A 20,657-nucleotide genomic window follows, 5' to 3' on the forward strand; every position below is an offset into this window, starting at 1 on the left:
GTAAAAAAAGGGCCAATCATTATCAACAAGCGCCGGGAAAGCGGTTCACCCTTGCCTCGATCTACCATGAATTGATTCACTCGACACGCAGTTGTAGAGTAATACAGTAACAATCATTTACTTTCTTCGAAAATCGTGAACGCCGCCATGCCACCTTTGAAAAGAACAAGCTCATGCACAGACATTGGCTTTACTCTTCGTCGCCAATTTCACAAGGAAGATTTCAGGTATACGAATTATCCGCTTTCCTCTTTTCTTTTCGTTTTGCTTTGTCCGTTGACATTTACCAGGCCTCACCAGCGTGAAATCATCGAAGCTGCTCTCGACGGCTTTGACGTTTACGTCCAAGCAGCCACGTCCTTTGGTAAAAGTCTTTGCTTTCAGCTACCAGCAGTCATCGACCAAGGCAGTGAGTTTTCGGCCACTATACATCTTCCTTCCTCTAATTATGAGTTTAGTTACCATAGTTGTTTCCCCTCTCTTAAGTTTAATGGCAAGAAACTCGAGCCCACCATTGTTACGAAATCTAACATCATCAGATCAACCAAGTTGAAGCCCTAAAAGCCTCAGGTATCGAAGCCAACTTTTACAGCAGCATAACTCCTTATGATGATCGGCGCCGCATTGAGCGCGATCTGGAGAGCGGGCATCCAAGGACCAGGCTATTGTATGTCACGCCCGAGTTATGTTCTGGCTCACGGTTTCGCGAACGGCTGCAGCTAGTCTACAAGCAAAAGGAGTTTGCACGTATCGCCATTGACGAAGCTCATTGTGTGTCAGAATGGGGCCATGACTTTCGAAAAGACTTCAAACGTCTATCTTGGTTTCGAGACACTTTCCCAGATGTACCAATAATGTGTCTTACTGCTACGGCAAACCCGCAGGTTCGGCAAGACGTACTATCTATTTTAAAACTCGATCAAACTCCAGAAAGAACAAGAGAGTTTTTGATGAACCCTCAACGTCAAAACTTGCATCTTGAAATTCGGTACACCAAGGACGAAGAAGATAACCGCCTACAGGATTTTCTACGATGGATTAACGCTGTTTACGACCGTCGTAAACATGGTGAGAGAAAGGCAGAACTCGAACAGGTGAATGAAAGAGTCGAAAGTGTTCCTGGGATTATATACACTATATCTCGGGATGAATGCGAGTCCCTGGCAGCCTCCCTTCGTTCAGAAGGCATTGGGGCCATGCCTTTTCATGCCAGGCTCACCAAGGAAGTCAAAGAAGAAACACTCGCCCGGTGGATAAATAACGAGTCTGGGTACGATATCATTGTTGCCACGACCGCCTTCGGCATGGGTATTGACAAGAATAACGTACGTTTTGTTGTTCACTGGCGTATTCCCAAGTCTTTCGAAGGCTACTACCAAGAAGCTGGCCGTGCTGGCCGAGATGGCAATGCAAGCTATTGCTTTCTTTACTACAGCCGAGAAGACCTGGAGCGCGTCACGAGATTGATCAGATCCGATGCCAAAGCTGAGACGAATCAGATCGCCAGACTCAAGAGTTTGCAGGCGTTGGCTCAATACTGCGAAGACACTGATAAGTGTCGACATGCTGCCATATGCAAATACTTCGGAGAATCTAGCACGCCGGACTGCGACTTTGCTTGTGATTGGCACAAGGATCCCCAAGAACTTGAGATGAGATTTATGAGGGGCTTAGCAAGTGAAGAATGGGTGAGCACGCAGGCGATGCAGGGCACTTATGATGATGGGTATTATGACGAGTAACGAAAATGACATCTTACAAGTGTTATTCCCTGACAATTTACACGAGTTTAGTATGTGATGTGTCGATTTTGATATTAGTCCATAACTGGCCACTGAGATTGGCCGTCTTTACTAACAGTTGGGAAACCGAGAAGGTCGGATATGTCCCACTCAATAAGATTGCTCTAGCTCATATTGTTAGAAAGAATTACTCCCCTATACGAAGCATCACTCACATTTGAGAAAATATCCGTGCCAAGAAAGTCACTACTCAAGCTATCCGAGGTTATTGCTGATTCATGGGGTGTTGTAACTGCTTGGATGTCTCTGAGCATTGCCACACAGTCGCGGAGCGTCGATGTTACAGTCTCATGTACCGCTGGCTTCACAGGATGGCCCGCTTCCAATGCTCGAATATGTGCCAAGTGAGCATTCGAGAAGAGAAGTCTCTTAAGGCTGAGGTTGCCCCGTACGATCATGCAGCGAAGTTGCACGTATATCTCTTCGAGGGTCTTGATCATGGGAGCACGGGTGGCTTTTGCCATCTCGCTGAGAATATCAGGTTCGTGTGTTGGTGTCGACTCATCCTGAAGTTCAGTAATGACCTCGAAGGCCAAGATGAGCATAGCATCAAAACTCAATGCACACTTGAAAAGACCACGTCCAACGAAAGACAAGCGAGACAAGTCATCCCATACCTGCATCGGCAAGCTGAAGTCGGCGCCTTTACTCCCAGAAGCGATGACCAGGGCAGACTCAACACACACCTTGCGAGAAAGGTAGAACCGGGGATCGGTCCTTGCTTGGAGCATGAAGTCGCGGTGAAGAAACATAACGAACCGGCGAAGATGGATGTCGAGAAGTTTGCGATGGAACTCATTCGCCTCAATGCTTGATCCCTTTCTTATGTTCATCGGATTATGTTGTGTTGAATGGAAGAAGGCGGCGACATCTCGGCACGCCGTGCGCAGCTGTGATCCTAAAGCTAGTGCTTTTTCATATGTTTTCTCTTGTCGAAAGTCGTTCAGTAGGCCTATGACTTCAACTCTCAAAGGTAGAGATTTGGCGAGCATTATTTGCAGGTACGAGTCTGTAAATTTGTCCATTGGTTTTGGTGCCCCTGGAGAAGTTGACTCTAGGTCCGAGTCATCGTAGTTGGATGGGATGGAAGCATCAAAGTCTTGTTCTGAAAGCTGCAGTGGCAAGCCGAGATCTAGACATGACTGGACAGCCAACTCCAGCACAGTGGCCCATAGTCGAGCTCGAAACTCCCTTTGGAAGAGTGTCAAGCCAACAAATAGCTTCGGATCGCGGTGAAGGCCCATGGTGATGGCGGCGCGCAGTAGCGAGCCCGAGGACAGCCATGACGTTGCTCCGCGACAATTGAAGGTCGATTGACGGGCGATGATCAGCAGACAGAATATCTGCAGACCATCGAGATTGTAAGTGGTCTTTTCATTTGGACCTGTGAGCCACCACTGGGCATTCTGAACCCATGTCTGCGCAAGTCGCCACAACTGGTTCATCTCTTCCTCCGTGTCAAAATTGGCAAAGGTAGTCCCAAGGGCAAGAATCAAGGTCAGTCTGACGAGAGATATAGCCGGTACAGCTTGTGTTTCCTCGCCTGCCCATATCCGGTCGTACTCCCTCTGAAAGGAGGGGATATGGACGATGCGATACAAGGGTTCGAATGTGCGGAGATAACAAGCAATGAGTTCATCGCAAACCACCTTGGAGGGCAAGGTCTCACGAAGGTCCTGGATGGGCTGATCTAGTGTTGGAAAGTTCTGTTTCTTGAGACCAAAACGTAGGATGCGAGCTTCTTTCAAAGCGTCGTAGAAGTCGGATTTGGCATCCTCCCATGATGGCTCAATCTCGACGGGATGGAAATTACCTGAAACAGGAAACTAAGGCAGTGAAGATCAGTATGAGAGCTCGAGTAGAGATATCTGAGATTTACCTTCTCTGCAGTGTGAAGCCAATGTGTTTGGCCAAATAGCTTCGTCTTTTCAGGTACATGACGCAGCCTGGGTGTAAAGGGGGGGATTGAGGTTGATGACTGGGCTGAGGTGGATGTTTGAGGGGTTGGAATAGTTTTTGAAAGACAGCTATGTGAATTTGACACAGTCCTATCACTGTTTTCAGGTTGTGGTGGTCGGTTTACTGGGCTGCGGTGATGTGCTTCTGGATTTCGCTGTGTTGCTGTAACAGCTCCCTGTCTTTCAGCCCGTTCAGCCGGCACCGAGGTGCAGACTTCAGAACTCCGAGTCACTACAACAGGACTCCCGTCGCGATAAGAACATTGCATCGGTGCCCGAGCCCGAACACAGCCATTACAAGGTTGGCCCAGACTACACCGAATCTTGCGGCGCCGGCATTGCTCACAAGACCGAGCGGGTCGCCTTCGACGACGTTTGGGAGCTGGGGGACTTCCAGCAGAAGATACATCCGAGGATTCTCTTTGCGGCATCGCGGTCAACATTCGATGTCGGGTTATGCAATAGTAATAGCGGATATGTATGTAATGTCTGTGTATATGAGTGAGGAGCATCAAATGCCGAACACTATCCCCGAGGTTTCTTAGGTCCGAAGAGACAAATGATAGTCAGCCAAGTCCGGTTACCGAAGTTTTATGCCCGACACTGAAGTTCGGACTTATTGAGGTGCTTACCCTGGAGAACAGCCGATAATTTTAATATTCAGGTGGCTAGCATTCACACCATGAGGTTTATGGGCTCGCAGTCACAAGGTTGTTGGTTTTTATCATCTTTATAGGGTATGCGCTTAGATTTCATTGGATATATCGTCGTCGGCCGGCCTTCGGAGGGTTTCCCTTGCATCATGTCCATAGATCAATACTTTGGTGTTCTGGCTACCCAGCCAATCGCCAGAAGACCCAAACTAACACAATCAACAATCAACAAGCACCTTGCACACCCATCACTTGGCAAAAGTATTTATCTGAAGAAGTCTCGTCCGTAAGCATATCTTATACTTTTAAACAAAAGTAATACGAGTCAATATTGAAGTAGATCGAATGTTGAAACCCGTGAAATCTGCGAGGGCTCAGCAAGTATCTCTTCCCTAAAACTCGGCACGTCAACTGAATATCGCTGTCAAGGTGATTTTGCATTTCATTAGCACATTATTCTGAAGGCAATTTCGTCAGTCATGAGGAATTCAGTATTCAAACCCACAAGATAGATATAATGAGAGGAGCTTGCTTCAAGGCACAAAAAATGGCAGACAACGTGACGCCAAGACCTGTTCATGAGCGCTTGTGTTGTCGTGACATAGTAGGAGACCTGGTATCTTAAAGATGAGACAATTCGAGAAGCAAATAGATGCTAGCCCAATATCCCCCCCAGTCCGTCGCTTGCGAGGCCCAAGAATCCACGCCAGTTATTATTATTACGTATTAGCCAACATGGACTTTCTTTCTGTTCAGCCCAATTCCCAGGACTCGCCCCAGATCTCGTTGAGATTTATACCCAACAACTCCAGACTCGGATCCAGGTTGAAAGGCTGAGTGGGATCGCCTCCCATCATCCATGGGGCCTGGCTTGGGTCGATCGGAGCCGTAGGCATTGTCGGCGTAAACGAGAACGGTGTCACCGACTGGATACCAATATTAGGAAACGCCCTGCCATGGAAGTCAAGCTTCATTACCTTTGGCCGGTCATGCAGCGGTATATTAGGCGTGGGCCCAGGTCCCATGTTGCCCGGCGGCACGCCGTTCATGGCAGCTGCAAGGTGCTCCCCAGAAACTGGAGGCTCCTGGTTAGCAAGGAGACGGTAGTGCAAGTTGACGAAGCGTTCTGCTGATGTCGACTTGGCGACTTCAGGCTCCTTGGTTCCCAGGTGGGCCTCAAGCAACCCCAGCGCCGCACACATGATAGAATATCCCCATGGCTCATTGTTGCCACATCGTAATAGACGATCCTCCTTCATTGCAATGCACTTCTCAATCAACTTGAGTGTGTGGTGCGAGTTTATCATGATCATGTTGGTGGAACCTCTGGGCTGCAACATTGTGACGCTACAGAGGTTGATGGCTGTAGTCAGCGCATCTTCTCTGAGAAAGTTCAGACTCCGAACGCCTTGTTCGTACAGTTTGTCGTGTAATAAGACGATGTCTCGTGCTGCATTATAGTATATGATTTCGGAGTACTGGTACTTTGAGTTTTGCTTCCGAAGCTTGAGATATGGCTGATGCAAGGGGATGATGTACTGCCTCAACTGAACATGCAGCAACGTGTATGCGATTAAAGGGTTCTTCTTTCCCTTCACATTTTCCAGGTTCATATCCCATGACGGGAGGGCATCAATCTCCTGTGTCAAATCGTTGGTGTATCGAATTACTTGGTCATAGTCTATTTCAGACGATGGACCAGTAAGAAGACGACTAAGCTCCAGACGTAAAAGCAGGCTCTGACGAGCCAGATGCTGGAAGGAAGAGAATGTATACTCTTTGACAGGTTTTGATGGTGGGAGTACAGTGGTACTCTCATCAAAATCATCATCGTCTAAATTGCGAGGGGCGTTGGTGTCGTAGTGAAGCTGGCTAACCAGAGTTGGCAGGCAATGGTCGAAGGAGGCCTGCATGTCGAATTCTTGAACTGTTGCCCAAATTCGTCGACGCATTTCCTGGTGAAAAACGGTGATCTTTGCTGCCATGTGGCTTGGCTCACGATGTAAGCCGACAGCAATTCCGTCCTGGATGAGTGCACCAGAGCCTGTCCAGAAACGCTTCTTCTTGATAGTGTTGACTCGCTTCCCAAGATACAAAAGGCATGCTACTTGATAGTGGATCAAGCGTCGGTGCTTCTGGCTTTGTTTTGATGACCACTCGTCACATGCCTTGATCCATCGTTCTGCCCAGTGACGAGCATTCGACATCATGCCGATGAACTTGAGGCTTTCGTGAGTATGAACGCAGCTTGCAACAGCCATCATTGCAAGGATAAGAGCCGTGAAAGCGGCATAACGTTTGGTAGACCCGGGTGCCCAATACTCGGCGTATTCCTTCTTGAACGTAGGAATGTGAACAATGCGGTGCACCTGCTCGAACTGGTCGAGATAAACATCAATAAGTGCATCGGACTCCTCCTTAGTTGGCAGTAAAGCCTCCAGTTCTGGATCCGAGTCCTCGAATATCTTTTCACGGTCCTCGCGTCGTCTCTTTCGGTCTTTACGGTCATGGAGAATAACTGGACGAAGCCACTCATCGGCCGTCTCCTTCATGAAAGGGCACAGACCTGTAAGCTCGACAAAGGCCATACTGGCATTGTGCGGGCCAAAGTATCGCGTGCGAAAGCCCCTGCCACGAAAGAAACGAAGCTCTCCTTTCTCACCCGACATGTTAGTGGCCTCGATGGACTCGTGGACTTCGCGGACAGAAGGGTCCTCGACATTCGCATTCCCGTTGGCATCATCTTTCGTCTGGGGGGAGGTCGTCGTGCCAGCCAGGGTGCTCCCATCGAAAGACACACCAGACCGAGAGATTTGATTCTTAAGTTGAACTAGCTCAAGCTCCAATCGGCGAATTCGATCGTGATCTTGGCGTACGAATTCGGGATCTCGTGGGGACAAACCCGTTGCGGGATCAACGAAGCGGCGAGAGTCTAGCTGGGCGAAAGGCGGCGGAACTCCCGAGGAAGCGTTCACGACCTCGCCGTTACGAGATTCATAGCTGCAGCGGTCGGGAGTGCCGCTCTTGATGCAACGCTCGCACGGGAAGCCTCGGTCGCACGACAGCTTTCGGCGTCGGCACTCCAGACAACTGAGGCGGACACGCTGCCGTTTGCGGGCGGGCGGCTGGCCCGAGTCATCTCGGGACCCAGGCTTTCGGTCACCGTCCGAGTCCGGGGTCTCACTTCGGTCTGAGGAAGCCATAATCGATGACCGGAGCTTATCCAGTGTTGTGCGAATGCCGATGCGGATGCGGTTCGGAGTTACGAAGGAGGAGGAGGAGGAATCGCTCCACCAGCAAGTGAGAAAAGACACCTTTATCAATCAGATCAGATAATATTGGTAGAAGAGTTTTTGCTTGTGCCGAGCGGAGATACGAAAGCATGGGTCTTCCAGGTGTCGTCTGTGAGGTCAGGTGACCGTCTATCTAATGCTACCATGACCAGTCAGGAAACTGAGAGACATGCTGGACAGCTAATTGATACAATTCCCATGTGAATTGATCCAATAGACGATTACGCGCCTCAGTATTTGATTGTTTCAATTTGTATGTATTGCCTATCTCGTTCAGGCTCCTCGGAGTTCTGAAGAGTCACCTCTGCGTCAAGATGGATCTACTATCAGCTGGATTTATAATTTGAGATGACGCCAGTCAACCTATTGTCATCCATCTTTGACGTACCAAAGCTAATTCCTTGTCGCAAGAATGAGCAGATTGTCAAATAATATCACAGGAAAGTGGCCCGACAACAACCGGATCCTCTAATCATCGGAATAGAAATTCGATATAACGAGCACTCACAGTTGAGATTCTCAATCATTCATTAATAAGCGGAGTGCAGCTGCAGGGACCTCTTCAATGACAAGGCACTCACATTGGATCCAATGCTAACTACCTAACTAACGCGGGGTGAAATGGCCCTCCAACCTGAAACTGAAGACTGACTCGCATATGGCGGTCAACAGAAGGTCAGGTTCTGGAAACACCTTTTACTTGACAATTCGGATTGAAGGACATACTCTTGGCGTGACAGTTGGCAAGAGGTTGTCACACCCAAACCGAAGCTTTTCAGACGAGTCTTCACGAAACCATATTTGCAACACTGCAATGTCTAGGATACTCATCCATTGGATCTTTGGCCAGAAGGCCACAAAGGATCACACGATCCGTACTGCACTATTCTGGAGCTGTCGTTTCACCTGAAGCACACAGCAATTGCGGTACAACGCTGCCCCAGTTTTTGCTCCAATTTGTTTTGCCAAAAGCTGCCAAACGTCGCTGCACGATCTTGAAAGAGGCTTTAAAACCGTTGGTTGATTTAAGAGCTATTGAAGCCGCGTGTTTGCTATGTCGTGCATTAGTCCGATAGGGTACGGGCTAAGGAGGTGTCAATGCATTTACCACAAGTTTCACTTTCTTACGGGAGCGAGGAGGTGAGCTCAACAATCAGACCGGAATATCCGAATTAAATCTCGATAAAGTCACAGATCAAGGAACCGATGTAAATAGCATTGCAGCTAATCCTCCCAGCGGCCCGTGTAAGATCATTTCCGCTATTTTGAGACGATCCTCAATGCTGGATGCGCCTTATCCATGTTGTATGCACAGGGGGCTTCATATAAAAACCGGGATGTAAGAACGTACAGGGCTAGTACTAGTCTTGTTACAGCTGGATGCGGTCTTCATGCCTACCTAACTCGGATGAAGCCCCTTGCCTACGTAGATCTGGGGGTTTATATATATGATAGTTAGGGTAACCCATGTCTTGCAATATTTGAGCATCCTGTCATTCCTCTATTTGTGTTCACTTCTTCAACATCACCAGCCCTGATGCTACTGGACGGGTATGAAGCTCACATCTTGGGCGATCTGCTCGTTAGCACTCGCTGCTGGAGTGTTTGGCGCTGACAGACCTGAACTCTTCAAGAGTCTACCCCGTTGTACTGTGAGTCTGAGGTTTGGATGCAGTTTTGCGCTCGTACTAACAATGACTTGAAGATCTCATGTCTTGAAAAGTATGATAACTCGGATTTCGAAGCCGTTGATATGTGCAACAACGGGAATGTCAAGCAGGAGCTAGATGACTGCTTCGCAGACAAATGCCGCGATTTCGAAAGATTCGGTGCGCCAATCATTCTGAAACACAAATGGGATAGAACTAACAAGCTCTAGATATCGCAAAGATCTATGCCAATGCCTGTGACAACAAGCCAAAAGACAACCGGCATAATCACTATGTTCTGTTAGTTGCAGAGATACCAGCATGGATCTCTCCTTGGCTTAGGCTGTATTCGAGCTGGGTTACGTACGAGAGTCTTTCTCTGGATGACTATGTAATGGTAGTTTGTGGAGTAAGTTGGTACCCGGTATCACAGATCATCAAACCTAACCAGCTTTTAGTTGTTATACACTGTCTTTGCAACTCTGATTCACTTTGGTAAGTCGCATCGCTGAATGAATATGCGCTTGTGCTTACCAACCTCCTTAGCCCACTCTGTGACAGGAGATACAATCTTATGGAATGCGGTTCCAGAATACGTTACAGACGGATTAAAGGTTTGTTTGCAAGGTGCAGTTTTGAATCCCAGTATGTTAACATTGAACTACCTAGCTTGTTTTCATGGCCGACATCTTCGAGCTTGCCTGCTCGTGTCTACTTAGAGTCGCGATCCTTCTCGTATGCCTACGCACATCGTTTTCTGGCAGATACATAGTGATCACAGCCGCGACCCTTTTACTCACCATCCTCTCTTCGATTGCTCTGGCCCTATTGAGAGTATTCCGATGTTCACCAATTGCATTCGCCTGGGAAGGTTGGGAACCAAATGGAAGAGATGAGGAAACAGGAGGTTGCTTGGCTCAGGACTCACTTGCATATGCGGCTTCCTCGATCGACATATTCCTAAACCTGGCGCTCCTTGCTATGCTTTCTCACCTGATCTTTAGTCGAATTGCAAATGACACGACATCTTGGTTGCAAAACGCTATCGCAATTGCGTTGGGAGCATTCGGTCTGGCTGTATCCAGTTTTCGACTGCACCTTCTGATCTCTTTCTTCAAGACGGCGCAACCAGTTTGGAGATATCACGAACGAATCGTTTGGATGGACGTTGAAATTTCGATCTTGATTATATGGGCATGCCTGCCTATATGGCAGTCCTTTACAGATCCGGTGCCTCCGAGGGATGTGGAAGAGACCAACCACCTGCCACAGATAACAGAAGAGACCAATATGCCGGAAACACCGTCAACCGATACGAAGATGCCGAGGCCGAGTCTATGTCAGAGGGGGTTGTTCGGGATCTTGGCAAGGGGACGGCCGAAGAAACCAGTCGAGTCGAACTTACAGCTGGGAGACAAAACTTACGGAAACGTCAGAACAGAAATTCAAGGAGGCCAGAGGTTTTCTATGATCTCCCAATTGACGGGCATGATTGGTATCCAGGTCCGAACGAGGACGATTAGGCATGTGCACGACAGTGGATGGGACGCGGAGAAGGGATCAGCAAGAGAGAATATAGAGGCTGCCTAACGATTAATGAACTTAAAAATCAATAATGAATAGTAATTCTTCATCAAACAAATTTCGACCAGATTGCAGTTTCATACTCCAACAAAACAGTAAGAGCTCGCGGCAGAGAAAATATAACTTACGCGATGACGGCCAATTACAACACAAATAAGAACGGCAATGCCACAAAGTTCGATGTGTCTATCAGGTACTTGGGTCATATTTCGATGATTGTACTTTCTTCACAATTATGGACGTTCTGTTTTTTCAATTTATTCACATGTAACTATCCTTGTCTCTTTATGGCCTCGGAAACCGAGTTTTGGCAAATAGTTGGGCTCCACTTTCAACTTCACACCCACCGACTCCGACTCAACGCTCCTATCTGCTTCAAACACTCAGCGAAGCTGCATCTAAACGAAGACCACAGTGACCCAACAGAGGAATTTATAACATCTGACATCGACAAAAATAAAACAAAATGGCCTCTGCCGATGATGCTCGCAAGAACCGCATCGTGTCGCATATGAACAAGGATCACACCCGAGAAATCTCCTATTATCTCCGTCATTATGCCCATCTCTCTGCCTCAGCTGCATCCTCACCCGTGCTCAAGGATACTGGTCTCAACGGTATGACTATCAAGTCAAATGATGGAAGAGAGCACTTTGTCCCTTTCTCGCCTCCTCTCTCCAGCTGGGCCGAGGTCAAGGACCGCATCATCGAAATGGCCAACACAGCCCGTGAAGGACTGGGTCTTAGCGACGTCATTATCACAGCCTACACACCCCCAGAGGGTTTCGGCATTTTTGTCACAGGATCAGTTCTTTTCTACTTCTTCTGCGCTGGGACACTGCCGTGGGTACAGCCTGGCACTCGCATCTGGGAGCTGTTGAACGAAGGGTTCCCTGGAGGCGCGACCTTCTTCCACTGGCTTGTCAACGCCATCTTTTGGCCCGTCATCGGTATCCATCTTGTTGAATGCTTCTTCTTTGACAGGAAGCTTCAGAGGCACGGCGTTGAGAGATTCTCTGGACAGTGGTGGCTTTGGCTCTGCAACTGCTTCTTTGAGGGGTTCCCTGCCTTCAAGCGTGTGGATGGCATTGTGGCACGGAAGCAAGATAAGAGTGGCAAGTCTCAGTGATATGGATACGGCGAGTTTAGAAAGAGTACACCTCTATAAAGTGTCGAAACGCGGGCGGTGGCATTGTATGGATGAATGTTAGTTGGAAACTCTGATGCTCCTTTGACTTGGTGTGAATCTGGCAAGCACAAGAGTGGTTACTATCATGATGTGATGCATAAACTATGGATGAAGGGATTTCAAGTGGTACGAAAGCAGGACGTATCGTTGCCATGATCGATTACACACAGCTAGAAATAGAGAAGATGACGAGAGATGTTAAGGGTAATCGATAGACCGCCTCAAGGCTTTCAAAGACATACTAGCACAATAATCCTATTCTCGGGTTTCTTCCTGTTTTCTGGCTATATTTTCTATTATTTTGCGGCATGTCATCCACAAGTATCTGGTTTCGATATCGTTAGAAGCGCCTATCACTGACCACCTTCCGCAACGAAGAGGATGCTCTTTTGAATCAATAGAAGATCTTCTGCAGACCCAGCCCCCTGTTAATTAGAACCCAAACGGTCAGACCTGCAAATATGACTTGGAGACAATTACTTTCAGGTTATACAGCTAGAGAGCTTTGAGGTGTCTTGCAGTGCAGCGCTACGTCTCCTATGCATCAATGGGATAATGTGATTCCTTTTGCGTAAACTGGTAATGGGAGTTCGAGATATCTTGACCCTCCTTCAAGGAACGCAGGTGTCGTTAGGAAGAGTATAAGAAAGTTTCGAGAGAGTAGAAAAGGGCTCTTGATAAGTCTGTGATAAGGCTGTATGTATATATTTGGTAGAATGACTACAAATCACCAGTGTGATACCAATAAATGAGACGTCTTATAAGATGCTGTTGCATGTATCTGAATTTTCAGCATCGGCTATGGATCCGTACTCGTTACAAAAGTGGCAAATGATACAGGGCGTTTTCTTCTCGATGCCCCTACACCTTGTCACTGTAAATCAACTCCATTAGATATTCAGCTTGCCGAGTAAATGCTCACTTTCCGAGCCCATACGTGGTACTCGAATTTCCTCCGTGCGAGGCATCCGAGATTCGGTGTCCCGAATAGACCAAACTGCTGTGCATCTGACATGCTTTATCTGCAGAATTCACTTGATAGCCGCATTTCAGCGCGGGGGTCGCGTCGTGAACAACCACTTGGATTGCTTTGTGGAAGTTTGCGAACCATTATGCTGTCGCCTCACCTGCGGCAGAATATTGATAGGCGCTGAAGAAACCCAAAACGGCATCGCCTTGTTTACAACTGACGCCAAATTGAGGCTTTCGATTCGTAGAATCGGTTTGATGTGTTGACAAGTAAGTCATACATGTAACATGACATACATACTAGACTTACCTGCATGAAAGTCAACGTACTCGATAGCCCACTGGTGCCCGCGAGATCACTCCTCCTGGCCATTCACGAAGCTTTTGGATGGTTGTCATCCAATATAATTTCAGCCCTCAGATGAGTCCTATCAGTGTGTGATCTCACTCGGAGAAGCCACGCCCGGCTTTGCGGAGTTCGCAATTGCGGGAGATTGAATGTAAAAGGACTATCGTGAGGCTCTCACCAACTATTTAACCCTCACACTCCCCGTCTTTGCGTCCGCCAGGTTTTCGTACAATGAAGATTGTTTTGAGACATTTTCTCTTCGATATCAGGCAGAATTTCACTCAAACCCCTTTGAACTCTATTTATTTGCAACAACCAAGTCCACACATCAACTGAGCTAGAACTAAATATGCAAATGAATCGATCAGCCAACTTTTGATAATGCCCTCTGTGGTGGACAAAGCAAGTCAATTCTCCTTGCAACATAGACGCTACGCCTTCGCAAACCGATACCTTGCTGGAAAGAAACGGTTCACAAAACTCTGCCATCAATTCAACTTCTCCTCATTGATTCAACACCGTCGTCTGGTTTACCAGCGATCGGATATGCCTCAGCAAGATTCGGAAGAACAAGTCTTTGTAACTAGAAACAAGAGGTCTTCCGCATCACCCGAACCCACTCAGAGCCACCACTCTCAACAAGTATCACACACTCTCGCTTCAAATAGTTGGGCATATACTGACTGTGCTTCCAGAACCCTTCAAGTGGTGGATCAAATAAGCCCCGGGCCAGCAACGACCAGGAGAGCGGTCAGGGCCGTCGAGGTTCGCCTGGCGCTCAGTAAGTCATCGTCATATCAAAGTCCATCTTCATGATGAGGCCACTAACACGACCTAAGAAGCGGTCAAGACAACTCACCCGCTGCAAGAATCCGTCGCGAGGCCATAGAAAAGTGTGAAAAGCTTCTCAACGTGCCCTTCCCTCACAGTGTTGAAGTGCAAGCCGCCGATCCCAATCAATCCGACGTCGAGCCCACGAACCCGTCGGCGGCCTACCTGGACTATTGCATCAACAAAGAACTGAGACGGCGTAAACAGAACATCGTTGATAATTTGATGGCTGCAATCTCGGAATGTGTTGAAAGAAGACTGGAAGCACTCGAGGAAGAGTGTGAGCATACTTCCGGATCACATACTTCGCGTGCTTTCCAGGCAGGAAAACACATACCCCAGTCAGCTGGCCAGAAGAGATCCAAAGGTCAAAGTGGTAGAGACGAAAGTGAGAATGAGGAAGAAGGAGACGACAAGTTCCGTAGAAAGAAGGACAACAAGAGGACAAAAACCACAAAGGACGACTCTCGCCCTCGGTTTGCTTGTCCTTACCATCAAAGGGACCCCAAGAGATTCGGCACTGAGAGAACATGTTGTGGTCCGGGGTGGTTTGAAATCGGCCGAGTAAAGTGAGTCAAACCTACCCCTTATCAAGGCAATTTACTGACAGTTACATCTAGGGAACATCTCGAGCGAAGACATAGTCTGTCTCCGCATCAATGCAATCGATGCCTTCGCCGGTTTGACGATGAGAAAGATCTGAAGAAGCATCAACGGATGACGACGCCGTGCCCAGTAAAAGAGACAAGCAGCCTTCAACGAAACCTCCTGGATGGCTACGACGAGGAACAAGCAAAGAAACTGAAAATAAGAGTGAGGATGAACCCTGTTGAGAAGTGGAGGGAGTGGTATTGTGCTCTATTTGATGTCAAGCCTGATTCTCCTGACATTCCTTCACCTTGTAAGTTACAGGATCTATTCCAAACACACCCTAAAATAGACAAAGACTGAGTCATATTCCAAGATTATGATCCTTCACTCTTAACCACTCGGGCGCCAGCCGTCAAGGTCGAAAACCCTGACGAATGGCGTGACTACTGGATCAAGGCAAAGCCAGCAATTCAACACCAAGTAGCCATGGCAGTAGAAGATGCATTCACCGACTGGGAACCTCAAATGAAGGTGACTGTCATGGAACGTCTGCAAGAGCTGCCACGCATAATTGCAGATAAGCTTCCTTTCCCGGGACTCAGTCCAGAGGAGACGTCCACAGCAGCTGACGATTTTGGGCTTTACTCCTGCTTGGACTATTATTCATTTGCCCCAGAAGACTTGGGAGAGCAGCCTTTCGACTTTCAAGCCATAGACGACGGGGCTATGCTGAACAACTCGGCAACGTTAGATATGAATGAGTCCACGGATTCCTCAGACGCATATCAAGCCAGTGACAGCTCGGCCACGTCTCTGGGAGACGATGCAGCATACCAACAAGTCGACTACAAGGCAGCCGTGATGCCAAGTAGCATTGATTTTAGCTTTCCAAATAATGGCGGGTATTACTAACACCTGGACTTATATCATGAGCTGTCTCCGTCAGTCCGGACCTTCTTTCATGTTTTTCATATCCTGTTTATGTCCTTTCTATGTTCCTTTATGACAAGAAGCCAATCACTCACTCTCATCTTACTTCTATTTAGTCTCTCTTATATGGTATTGGCGCTTTCTTTCGCAAGGTGCCCGACCTCGCGAAATTTCACATTCGCTATGGCAGTCATGCCAACATCAGAGGAAAACGGATATCTGAACCCTATCTCCTATGTGAGAGCGTAAGGAGGATGTAAATTTATCATTTTCGCAATGTTGTATGTACTACGGAGCTAGTTGTGTTGAAAAATATTCCTTTGTGCAACATTAGATACTTCAGCTGTAGGTGAAGCATCCCTCAGTATCGGCAAAAGACAAGGCAATCAATCACCGTCTGTGCATACACCTGACTTGCATATGAATAACATTCATGACACAGTACAGTAAGGTTTGGGAGGTAAGATAAGAGATACATTCATCATTTCTGGAACAGTCTCCGCCGGTAGGCCTCCCGCATATAGGCGGGGAAGGCCTTCTTCATTGATCAGACACAGTCTCAAGAACATCATCCTGTAAATTCTTCTTTTCAACTTAATACTCATAGCCATTCTTCCCCTTGGATTTAGCTGCTCGAGTACGAGGAACAACAACATGATTTACCTCACAGTTCTATATTTGATAGTAAGGCAACTATCGGGTACACCGGAGCTTTAATAATCTATGACTGACCAACTTTCTTAGCTTAGCCTTGTGCTACTCGTAATGGCAATGTAAGTCTCAGTTTGGTCGCATTAGCAGGTGAAGTCTGACTCTTGTATAGAATTGTCCACGTCCGCAGTTCAAATCTCTCACTCGCGATCTCGCCAACTCTGTCAATTCTTACAGTGGTTCTCCCGGTTCTAGGGTTTCTTAACACAGCTTTCTATCCTAGTATTCGCCGTACTACTAAGTCGTCTTCTAGCGGCGTAGCTAAGCTTGCTCCTTTGATTGTCCAGGTCCTTCAAGCTCTTATCACCACTATCCTGGCAACACTACTTCTAGAGCGCGCAGTGCCGTCGGAGATGATGGGATGCATGCTCGATAAGAAGTGGATGGGTATGTTTCGTGCTCATGATGCACGAAGTATACGATATATTCAGGATGCGTTTGACTGCTGTGGTCTGAACTCAATCCGAGACCGAGCCTATCCTTTTCCAAATACAGCGCCCAGCAACTGTGCTGAAACATATGGAAGAAGAAGTCCCTGTCGTGAGCCTTGGTCAGGAGCCTTACAGAAACTGTCATTGTTGGACCTCTCTGTCGTCCTCGTCGTCGGGCTAATCCAGGTATGCTGAAACCGAAATTCCAGCTCCGTAAGGATTCAGATACTGATATCAAGTCAAGATACTCGGACTCCTCCTAACCAAAAAGGATTCCAGCTGGTTGAGTAACTGGCGAAACCATGACCGTGGACAATCAGAACAACATCGCGATGGCCGCCGCCCTTTACTGATCGACAGGGAGAGGGATGTCATCGAGGAAGAAGAGACTGCCCCTGAGCGTCCAGAGAGATCATCACCGGGTTACGGGAGTGTACATGAGAATGAATCGGGTCCCAGAGTCGTGCCATCGGCCGTTATCGAACGGAACAACTGGACCGAGGATTAAGTTTACGGCATGAAAGTACAACCGAATTCGAGGGCCAAAATATGAAGCGTCAATGAAGGGCACGAGTTAAATGGGTAGACGCCTGGCTTCTGGCTTGCTGCCGACTGTGATTAGGGGTGTGTAGCGTCGTAATATATATCCTTTGACAGCCTGCCTATCTGTCATCAAGGCCCATGTAGCTCACAATCAGCCCTTGTGTTAGGCAGTCAGCAATAGATCACCAGTCAAATCGAATAGGAACGGGATCGTCACAAGATATAAGTCTTGGTGGGTATCGAAAATTAGATATCTCAGATATGTCCATATTCTGACATATAAGCCGTAAGGCAACCCGCAGTGCTGGCATCTAGTGGTGTCTATAGCATATGATCGGTTACCTTCCTGCTTCCTTACCCAGCTTCTCCAAAGCAGCCTCATACTCTTCCACTCTCTTTTCATCGATTTCCTCAATCCTTGTTCGCTCAACCTTTTGAGCTCTCTTGACTCCAGCGCCCTTGGCAATCTTGCCCCAGAACCAACCACTCTCATCATCGCCAACGAGTGTCCATGCACATCCTGACCTTCCAGCTCGAGCTGTTCGACCAACTCGGTGAACATAGCCGGCCACACTAGGCGGTAGGTCGTAGTTGATTACGTGGTCAAGGCTGGGAAGATCGATACCACGAGCGACAAGGTCGGAGGCGATGAGGAGGCGAATGGGAGACGAGGCAGTAGAGAAGGCCCGGAGAGTCTTGCGACGGATGTGTGTTGGTGTGGTTGACGTGAGTGTGCCAATGTGGTCTGCCAAGGAGGGGTCCAACAGGGCGAGTAGTCGTGACAAACGAAGTGCAGATTCGTTGGACTTTGTGAAGATAAGAGAAACAGGGATGTGAGACTTGAGTGTGCGTCCCGAGACCTTGAGTTTGGCATTGGTCTCTGTGTCAGAATCCGAGTCAGAAGATGTGTCCGAGCTTGTGTCAGAAGTAGCATCGGAGTCAGAACTGGAGCTTGAGTCAGAACTAGTAGCCGAATCTTCAGCTTCTTCGGCTTTGGGTTCCTCTTCGTCTTTGTTCGGGCTTGCCATAAGCATGTCCTGACTGCGGAGTAGATCAAGCAAGTAGAGGGGTTTGAGATTTGTGTCGTGCACTCTAATTGCATGCTCTTTCAACGATACGGGCAGAGAATGCTCAGCAATCTGGATATCGCCATCGTTCTCCAGAACAATCAGTCGTGGTCTTTGCAGACCCAATTGGTTGAGAAGACTCAGATCTCTTGTGAGCGTGGCACTCAGAATGACCTTACGAACACCAGAAAAGTCCATCTCATGGAAGTCTCGTGCGGTAAACTTATTGATCCGGAACTTTTCCATAACGAGGTCAAGCCAGCCTTGGAAGCTCTGAGCAAGTAGCTTATCCGCCTCATCAACTACCAGCCATCGAACGTAATCCAGGTTGAAGCCCCTTGTTTGTTCCATATGCTCAACCAGTCGTCCAGGAGTGCATATCAGAACATCTATTTTGGAAAGGTAATCAACCACATACCCGTTCATGTGGCTTAATCGAGGGTCTGTGTCCTCCATGTCAAGATCTTGGAGATTTTCTGACGCCGAAAGGCCCCACTTCAGCTGGTTTCGACGTTGTGTCTCCTCTTTTAGCTTCTTGTATGTATCAGGGTCATATCGAAGCTCCTGATCCATGAAGGCTTTCTGCTCGACCTCAAGCGACTGGCTACCAATGGAGATGCCCACTCGCACTCTTTTTCGATCACCACCATCGAATGCCCTAGCGCATAGTTCAAAGGTCTCTTGAGCTTGCTTAACCAGTTCACGTGTTGGTAGCACTACTAGCGCTCGCAGCCTCGTGAGACATCCTTGACTGATATCTCGTACAACAGGCAGGGCATAAGCCAGTGTCTTACCGGAACCGGTCGCGGCAGATATAAGCACGTCTCCGCGTTGCTTGCTTGTTGGCAGCAGGAGAGGGATTGCGGCAGTCTGCACAGCGAAGGCATCTCGGAATCCCTTCTCCTCTAATACTCGACAAGCCTTGGGTATGATATCCAGTTCAGCGAAGGGTGTGCGTGTGTCTTGAGAAACACGGATAGGATCCTCGAGCCAAGAGGGTAGAATCTTGTAGTTCGGCTTTGAGGTCGTCAGAGAGCTAATCGGCTCTGGTTGAGGCAAAGGTTCGAGGCCGTGTAGTTCACCCTGATCCTCTTCATCCCGTTCGTCCGCGGGCAGCTCACTGGCAAGCTTAAGAGACTTCTCTAGCTTGCTCATGACCGTCTTGTGGCGCTGGTTTGTCTGCAGTTCATCTTCTTGTTCCTCTGCTGGCTCAGTTTCCTTCTCCTTCTTTTTCCTTTCCCTGCGCTTTTGTCTTTTATCTTCCTCGTCTGCTGCTGGTTCGGTAGGTTCAGGGATATTCTCGACCTCTTCGATGGGTTCTGCCGCGTCGATCATGGATACATCCTCGTTGCGATCTTCGTCCTCGGGAGCAGGTCTGTGAGGAACTTCTGATTCTCGCTCTTCATTCTTTGACTTCCTCTTTCTCTTCTCTTTCTTTTCCTTCACATCTCGTTTCGGCTTTTCCTTGTCCTTTGCAGAATCTTCGTCCAAAGTCTGGCTCTCTTCGGGCGTTGCGTCTGCTTCCTTGGATTTGACCTCGGGAGCCTCTTGCGCGGGCTTGATGTCGTCATCGTCGCGTTCATCATTGGCAGCTCCAGTTCTTCGCTTGCCTCTTCTGACCTTCTTCTTTTTTTTCGGCGCATCTTCTCCATCCTTTTGTGTAGTTGGCTCTTCTGTCTTGGGCTTCTTGCTATCAGGACCTGGTGTTCCTTTGCTCTCATCTGAAGTATCTAATTTGCGCTTGATATTTTTCGGTGGTGTGTCATCAAAGTATTGAACTTGAGGAGTCTCTATGTGCATGGATTGAGGTATGGGCTTTGCGCTCGGAGGGACGTATCGCGAAAAACTAAAGGCATTCGTTGCAGGAGTAGGAGCAGTGCTGTTTGTAGTTTTTGATGACGAGTGAGGAGGAGAAGCATTCGAGTTGCTTCCACCCTTCGAGTGAGGGACATATCTGGGGTACATTTTCTCGAAAATGCTGTGTAGAATCAATCGCGATGGAGGGGCCCGAAGTGCTTTCAATTCCCAAAATTTTGGGTAGTTCTTGGTCTTATTGAGGTTCTGCCGTCTTACACCGCTAAAATTATAAATTGATCCGCTTATTGGG

The 20,657-nt window shown here is 48.0% G+C and overlaps 8 protein-coding genes across 8 annotated transcripts; 5 read left to right on the forward strand and 3 right to left on the reverse strand.

The window, feature by feature from the left end:
• Window positions 1-147: 147 nt before the first annotated feature.
• FOBCDRAFT_283295 (P-loop containing nucleoside triphosphate hydrolase protein) lies at window positions 148-1,742 on the forward strand (the record flags this gene model as incomplete). The annotated part of the gene is made up of 4 exons (XM_054702710.1): window positions 148-227; window positions 291-409; window positions 459-466; window positions 540-1,742. The coding sequence occupies 4 exons, from the start codon at window positions 148-150 to the stop codon at window positions 1,740-1,742; spliced, it is 1,410 nt and encodes a 469-aa protein (XP_054558685.1).
• A 74-nt stretch (window positions 1,743-1,816) lies between these two features.
• FOBCDRAFT_283302 (fungal-specific transcription factor domain-containing protein) lies at window positions 1,817-4,191 on the reverse strand (the record flags this gene model as incomplete). The annotated part of the gene is made up of 4 exons (XM_059611635.1): window positions 1,817-1,906; window positions 1,958-3,628; window positions 3,682-3,829; window positions 4,112-4,191. The coding sequence occupies 4 exons, from the start codon at window positions 4,189-4,191 to the stop codon at window positions 1,817-1,819; spliced, it is 1,989 nt and encodes a 662-aa protein (XP_059466562.1).
• Window positions 4,192-4,990: 799 nt separating this feature from the next.
• FOBCDRAFT_1885 (uncharacterized protein) lies at window positions 4,991-7,740 on the reverse strand. The gene has a single exon (XM_059608662.1). It carries the CDS (start codon window positions 7,614-7,616, stop codon window positions 5,166-5,168), a length of 2,451 nt encoding a protein of 816 aa, XP_059466563.1. The 5' UTR covers window positions 7,617-7,740; the 3' UTR covers window positions 4,991-5,165.
• A 1,519-nt stretch (window positions 7,741-9,259) lies between these two features.
• FOBCDRAFT_255226 (uncharacterized protein) lies at window positions 9,260-10,945 on the forward strand (the record flags this gene model as incomplete). The annotated part of the gene is made up of 6 exons (XM_031181127.2): window positions 9,260-9,358; window positions 9,412-9,535; window positions 9,586-9,764; window positions 9,814-9,850; window positions 9,902-9,969; window positions 10,025-10,945. The coding sequence occupies 6 exons, from the start codon at window positions 9,260-9,262 to the stop codon at window positions 10,943-10,945; spliced, it is 1,428 nt and encodes a 475-aa protein (XP_031041895.2).
• Window positions 10,946-11,286: 341 nt separating this feature from the next.
• FOBCDRAFT_210657 (uncharacterized protein) lies at window positions 11,287-12,403 on the forward strand. The gene has a single exon (XM_031181128.3). It carries the CDS (start codon window positions 11,406-11,408, stop codon window positions 12,066-12,068), a length of 663 nt encoding a protein of 220 aa, XP_031041896.2. The 5' UTR covers window positions 11,287-11,405; the 3' UTR covers window positions 12,069-12,403.
• A 1,318-nt stretch (window positions 12,404-13,721) lies between these two features.
• On the forward strand, window positions 13,722-16,089 carry FOBCDRAFT_246616 (uncharacterized protein). Its single transcript, XM_059610786.1, has 5 exons — window positions 13,722-14,088; window positions 14,142-14,227; window positions 14,289-14,846; window positions 14,898-15,178; window positions 15,242-16,089. Exons 1-5 carry the CDS (start codon window positions 13,828-13,830, stop codon window positions 15,778-15,780), a joined length of 1,725 nt encoding a protein of 574 aa, XP_059463794.1. The 5' UTR covers window positions 13,722-13,827; the 3' UTR covers window positions 15,781-16,089.
• Window positions 16,090-16,388: 299 nt separating this feature from the next.
• On the forward strand, window positions 16,389-17,628 carry FOBCDRAFT_1894 (uncharacterized protein). Its single transcript, XM_031181130.3, has 4 exons — window positions 16,389-16,482; window positions 16,543-16,571; window positions 16,622-17,126; window positions 17,185-17,628. The coding sequence occupies exons 1-4, from the start codon at window positions 16,453-16,455 to the stop codon at window positions 17,446-17,448; spliced, it is 828 nt and encodes a 275-aa protein (XP_031041898.3). The 5' UTR covers window positions 16,389-16,452; the 3' UTR covers window positions 17,449-17,628.
• A 110-nt stretch (window positions 17,629-17,738) lies between these two features.
• On the reverse strand, window positions 17,739-20,515 carry FOBCDRAFT_235203 (P-loop containing nucleoside triphosphate hydrolase protein; the record flags this gene model as incomplete). Its single annotated transcript, XM_031181131.3, has 2 exons — window positions 17,739-17,794; window positions 17,842-20,515. 2 exons carry the CDS (start codon window positions 20,513-20,515, stop codon window positions 17,739-17,741), a joined length of 2,730 nt encoding a protein of 909 aa, XP_031041899.3.
• Between the last annotated feature and the right edge of the window lie 142 nt (window positions 20,516-20,657).

This window comes from Fusarium oxysporum, chromosome I (genome assembly GCF_013085055.1).
Source record: "Fusarium oxysporum Fo47 chromosome I, complete sequence".
NCBI lineage: Eukaryota > Fungi > Ascomycota > Sordariomycetes > Hypocreales > Nectriaceae > Fusarium > Fusarium oxysporum.

What these genes read in the sequence shown, in the direction of transcription:
- FOBCDRAFT_246616 (XM_059610786.1), top strand. Translation starts at nt 13,828, where the DNA reads ATGCCCTCTGTGGTGGACAAAGCAAGTCAATTCTCCTTGCAACATAGA. An exon ending in AGAGCCACCACTCTCAACAA is followed by an intron (nt 14,089 to 14,141) that starts GTATCACACACT and finishes CTGTGCTTCCAG; the next exon opens with AACCCTTCAAGTGGTGGATC. An exon ending in TTTGAAATCGGCCGAGTAAA is followed by an intron (nt 14,847 to 14,897) that starts GTGAGTCAAACC and finishes AGTTACATCTAG; the next exon opens with GGAACATCTCGAGCGAAGAC.
- FOBCDRAFT_1894 (XM_031181130.3), top strand. Translation starts at nt 16,453, where the DNA reads ATGATTTACCTCACAGTTCTATATTTGATA. An exon ending in TCACAGTTCTATATTTGATA is followed by an intron (nt 16,483 to 16,542) that starts GTAAGGCAACTA and finishes CAACTTTCTTAG; the next exon opens with CTTAGCCTTGTGCTACTCGT. An exon ending in GTGCTACTCGTAATGGCAAT is followed by an intron (nt 16,572 to 16,621) that starts GTAAGTCTCAGT and finishes ACTCTTGTATAG; the next exon opens with AATTGTCCACGTCCGCAGTT.
- FOBCDRAFT_1885 (XM_059608662.1), bottom strand. Translation starts at nt 7,616, where the DNA reads ATGGCTTCCTCAGACCGAAGTGAGACCCCGGACTCGGACGGTGACCGA.
- FOBCDRAFT_210657 (XM_031181128.3), top strand. Translation starts at nt 11,406, where the DNA reads ATGGCCTCTGCCGATGATGCTCGCAAGAACCGCATCGTGTCGCATATG.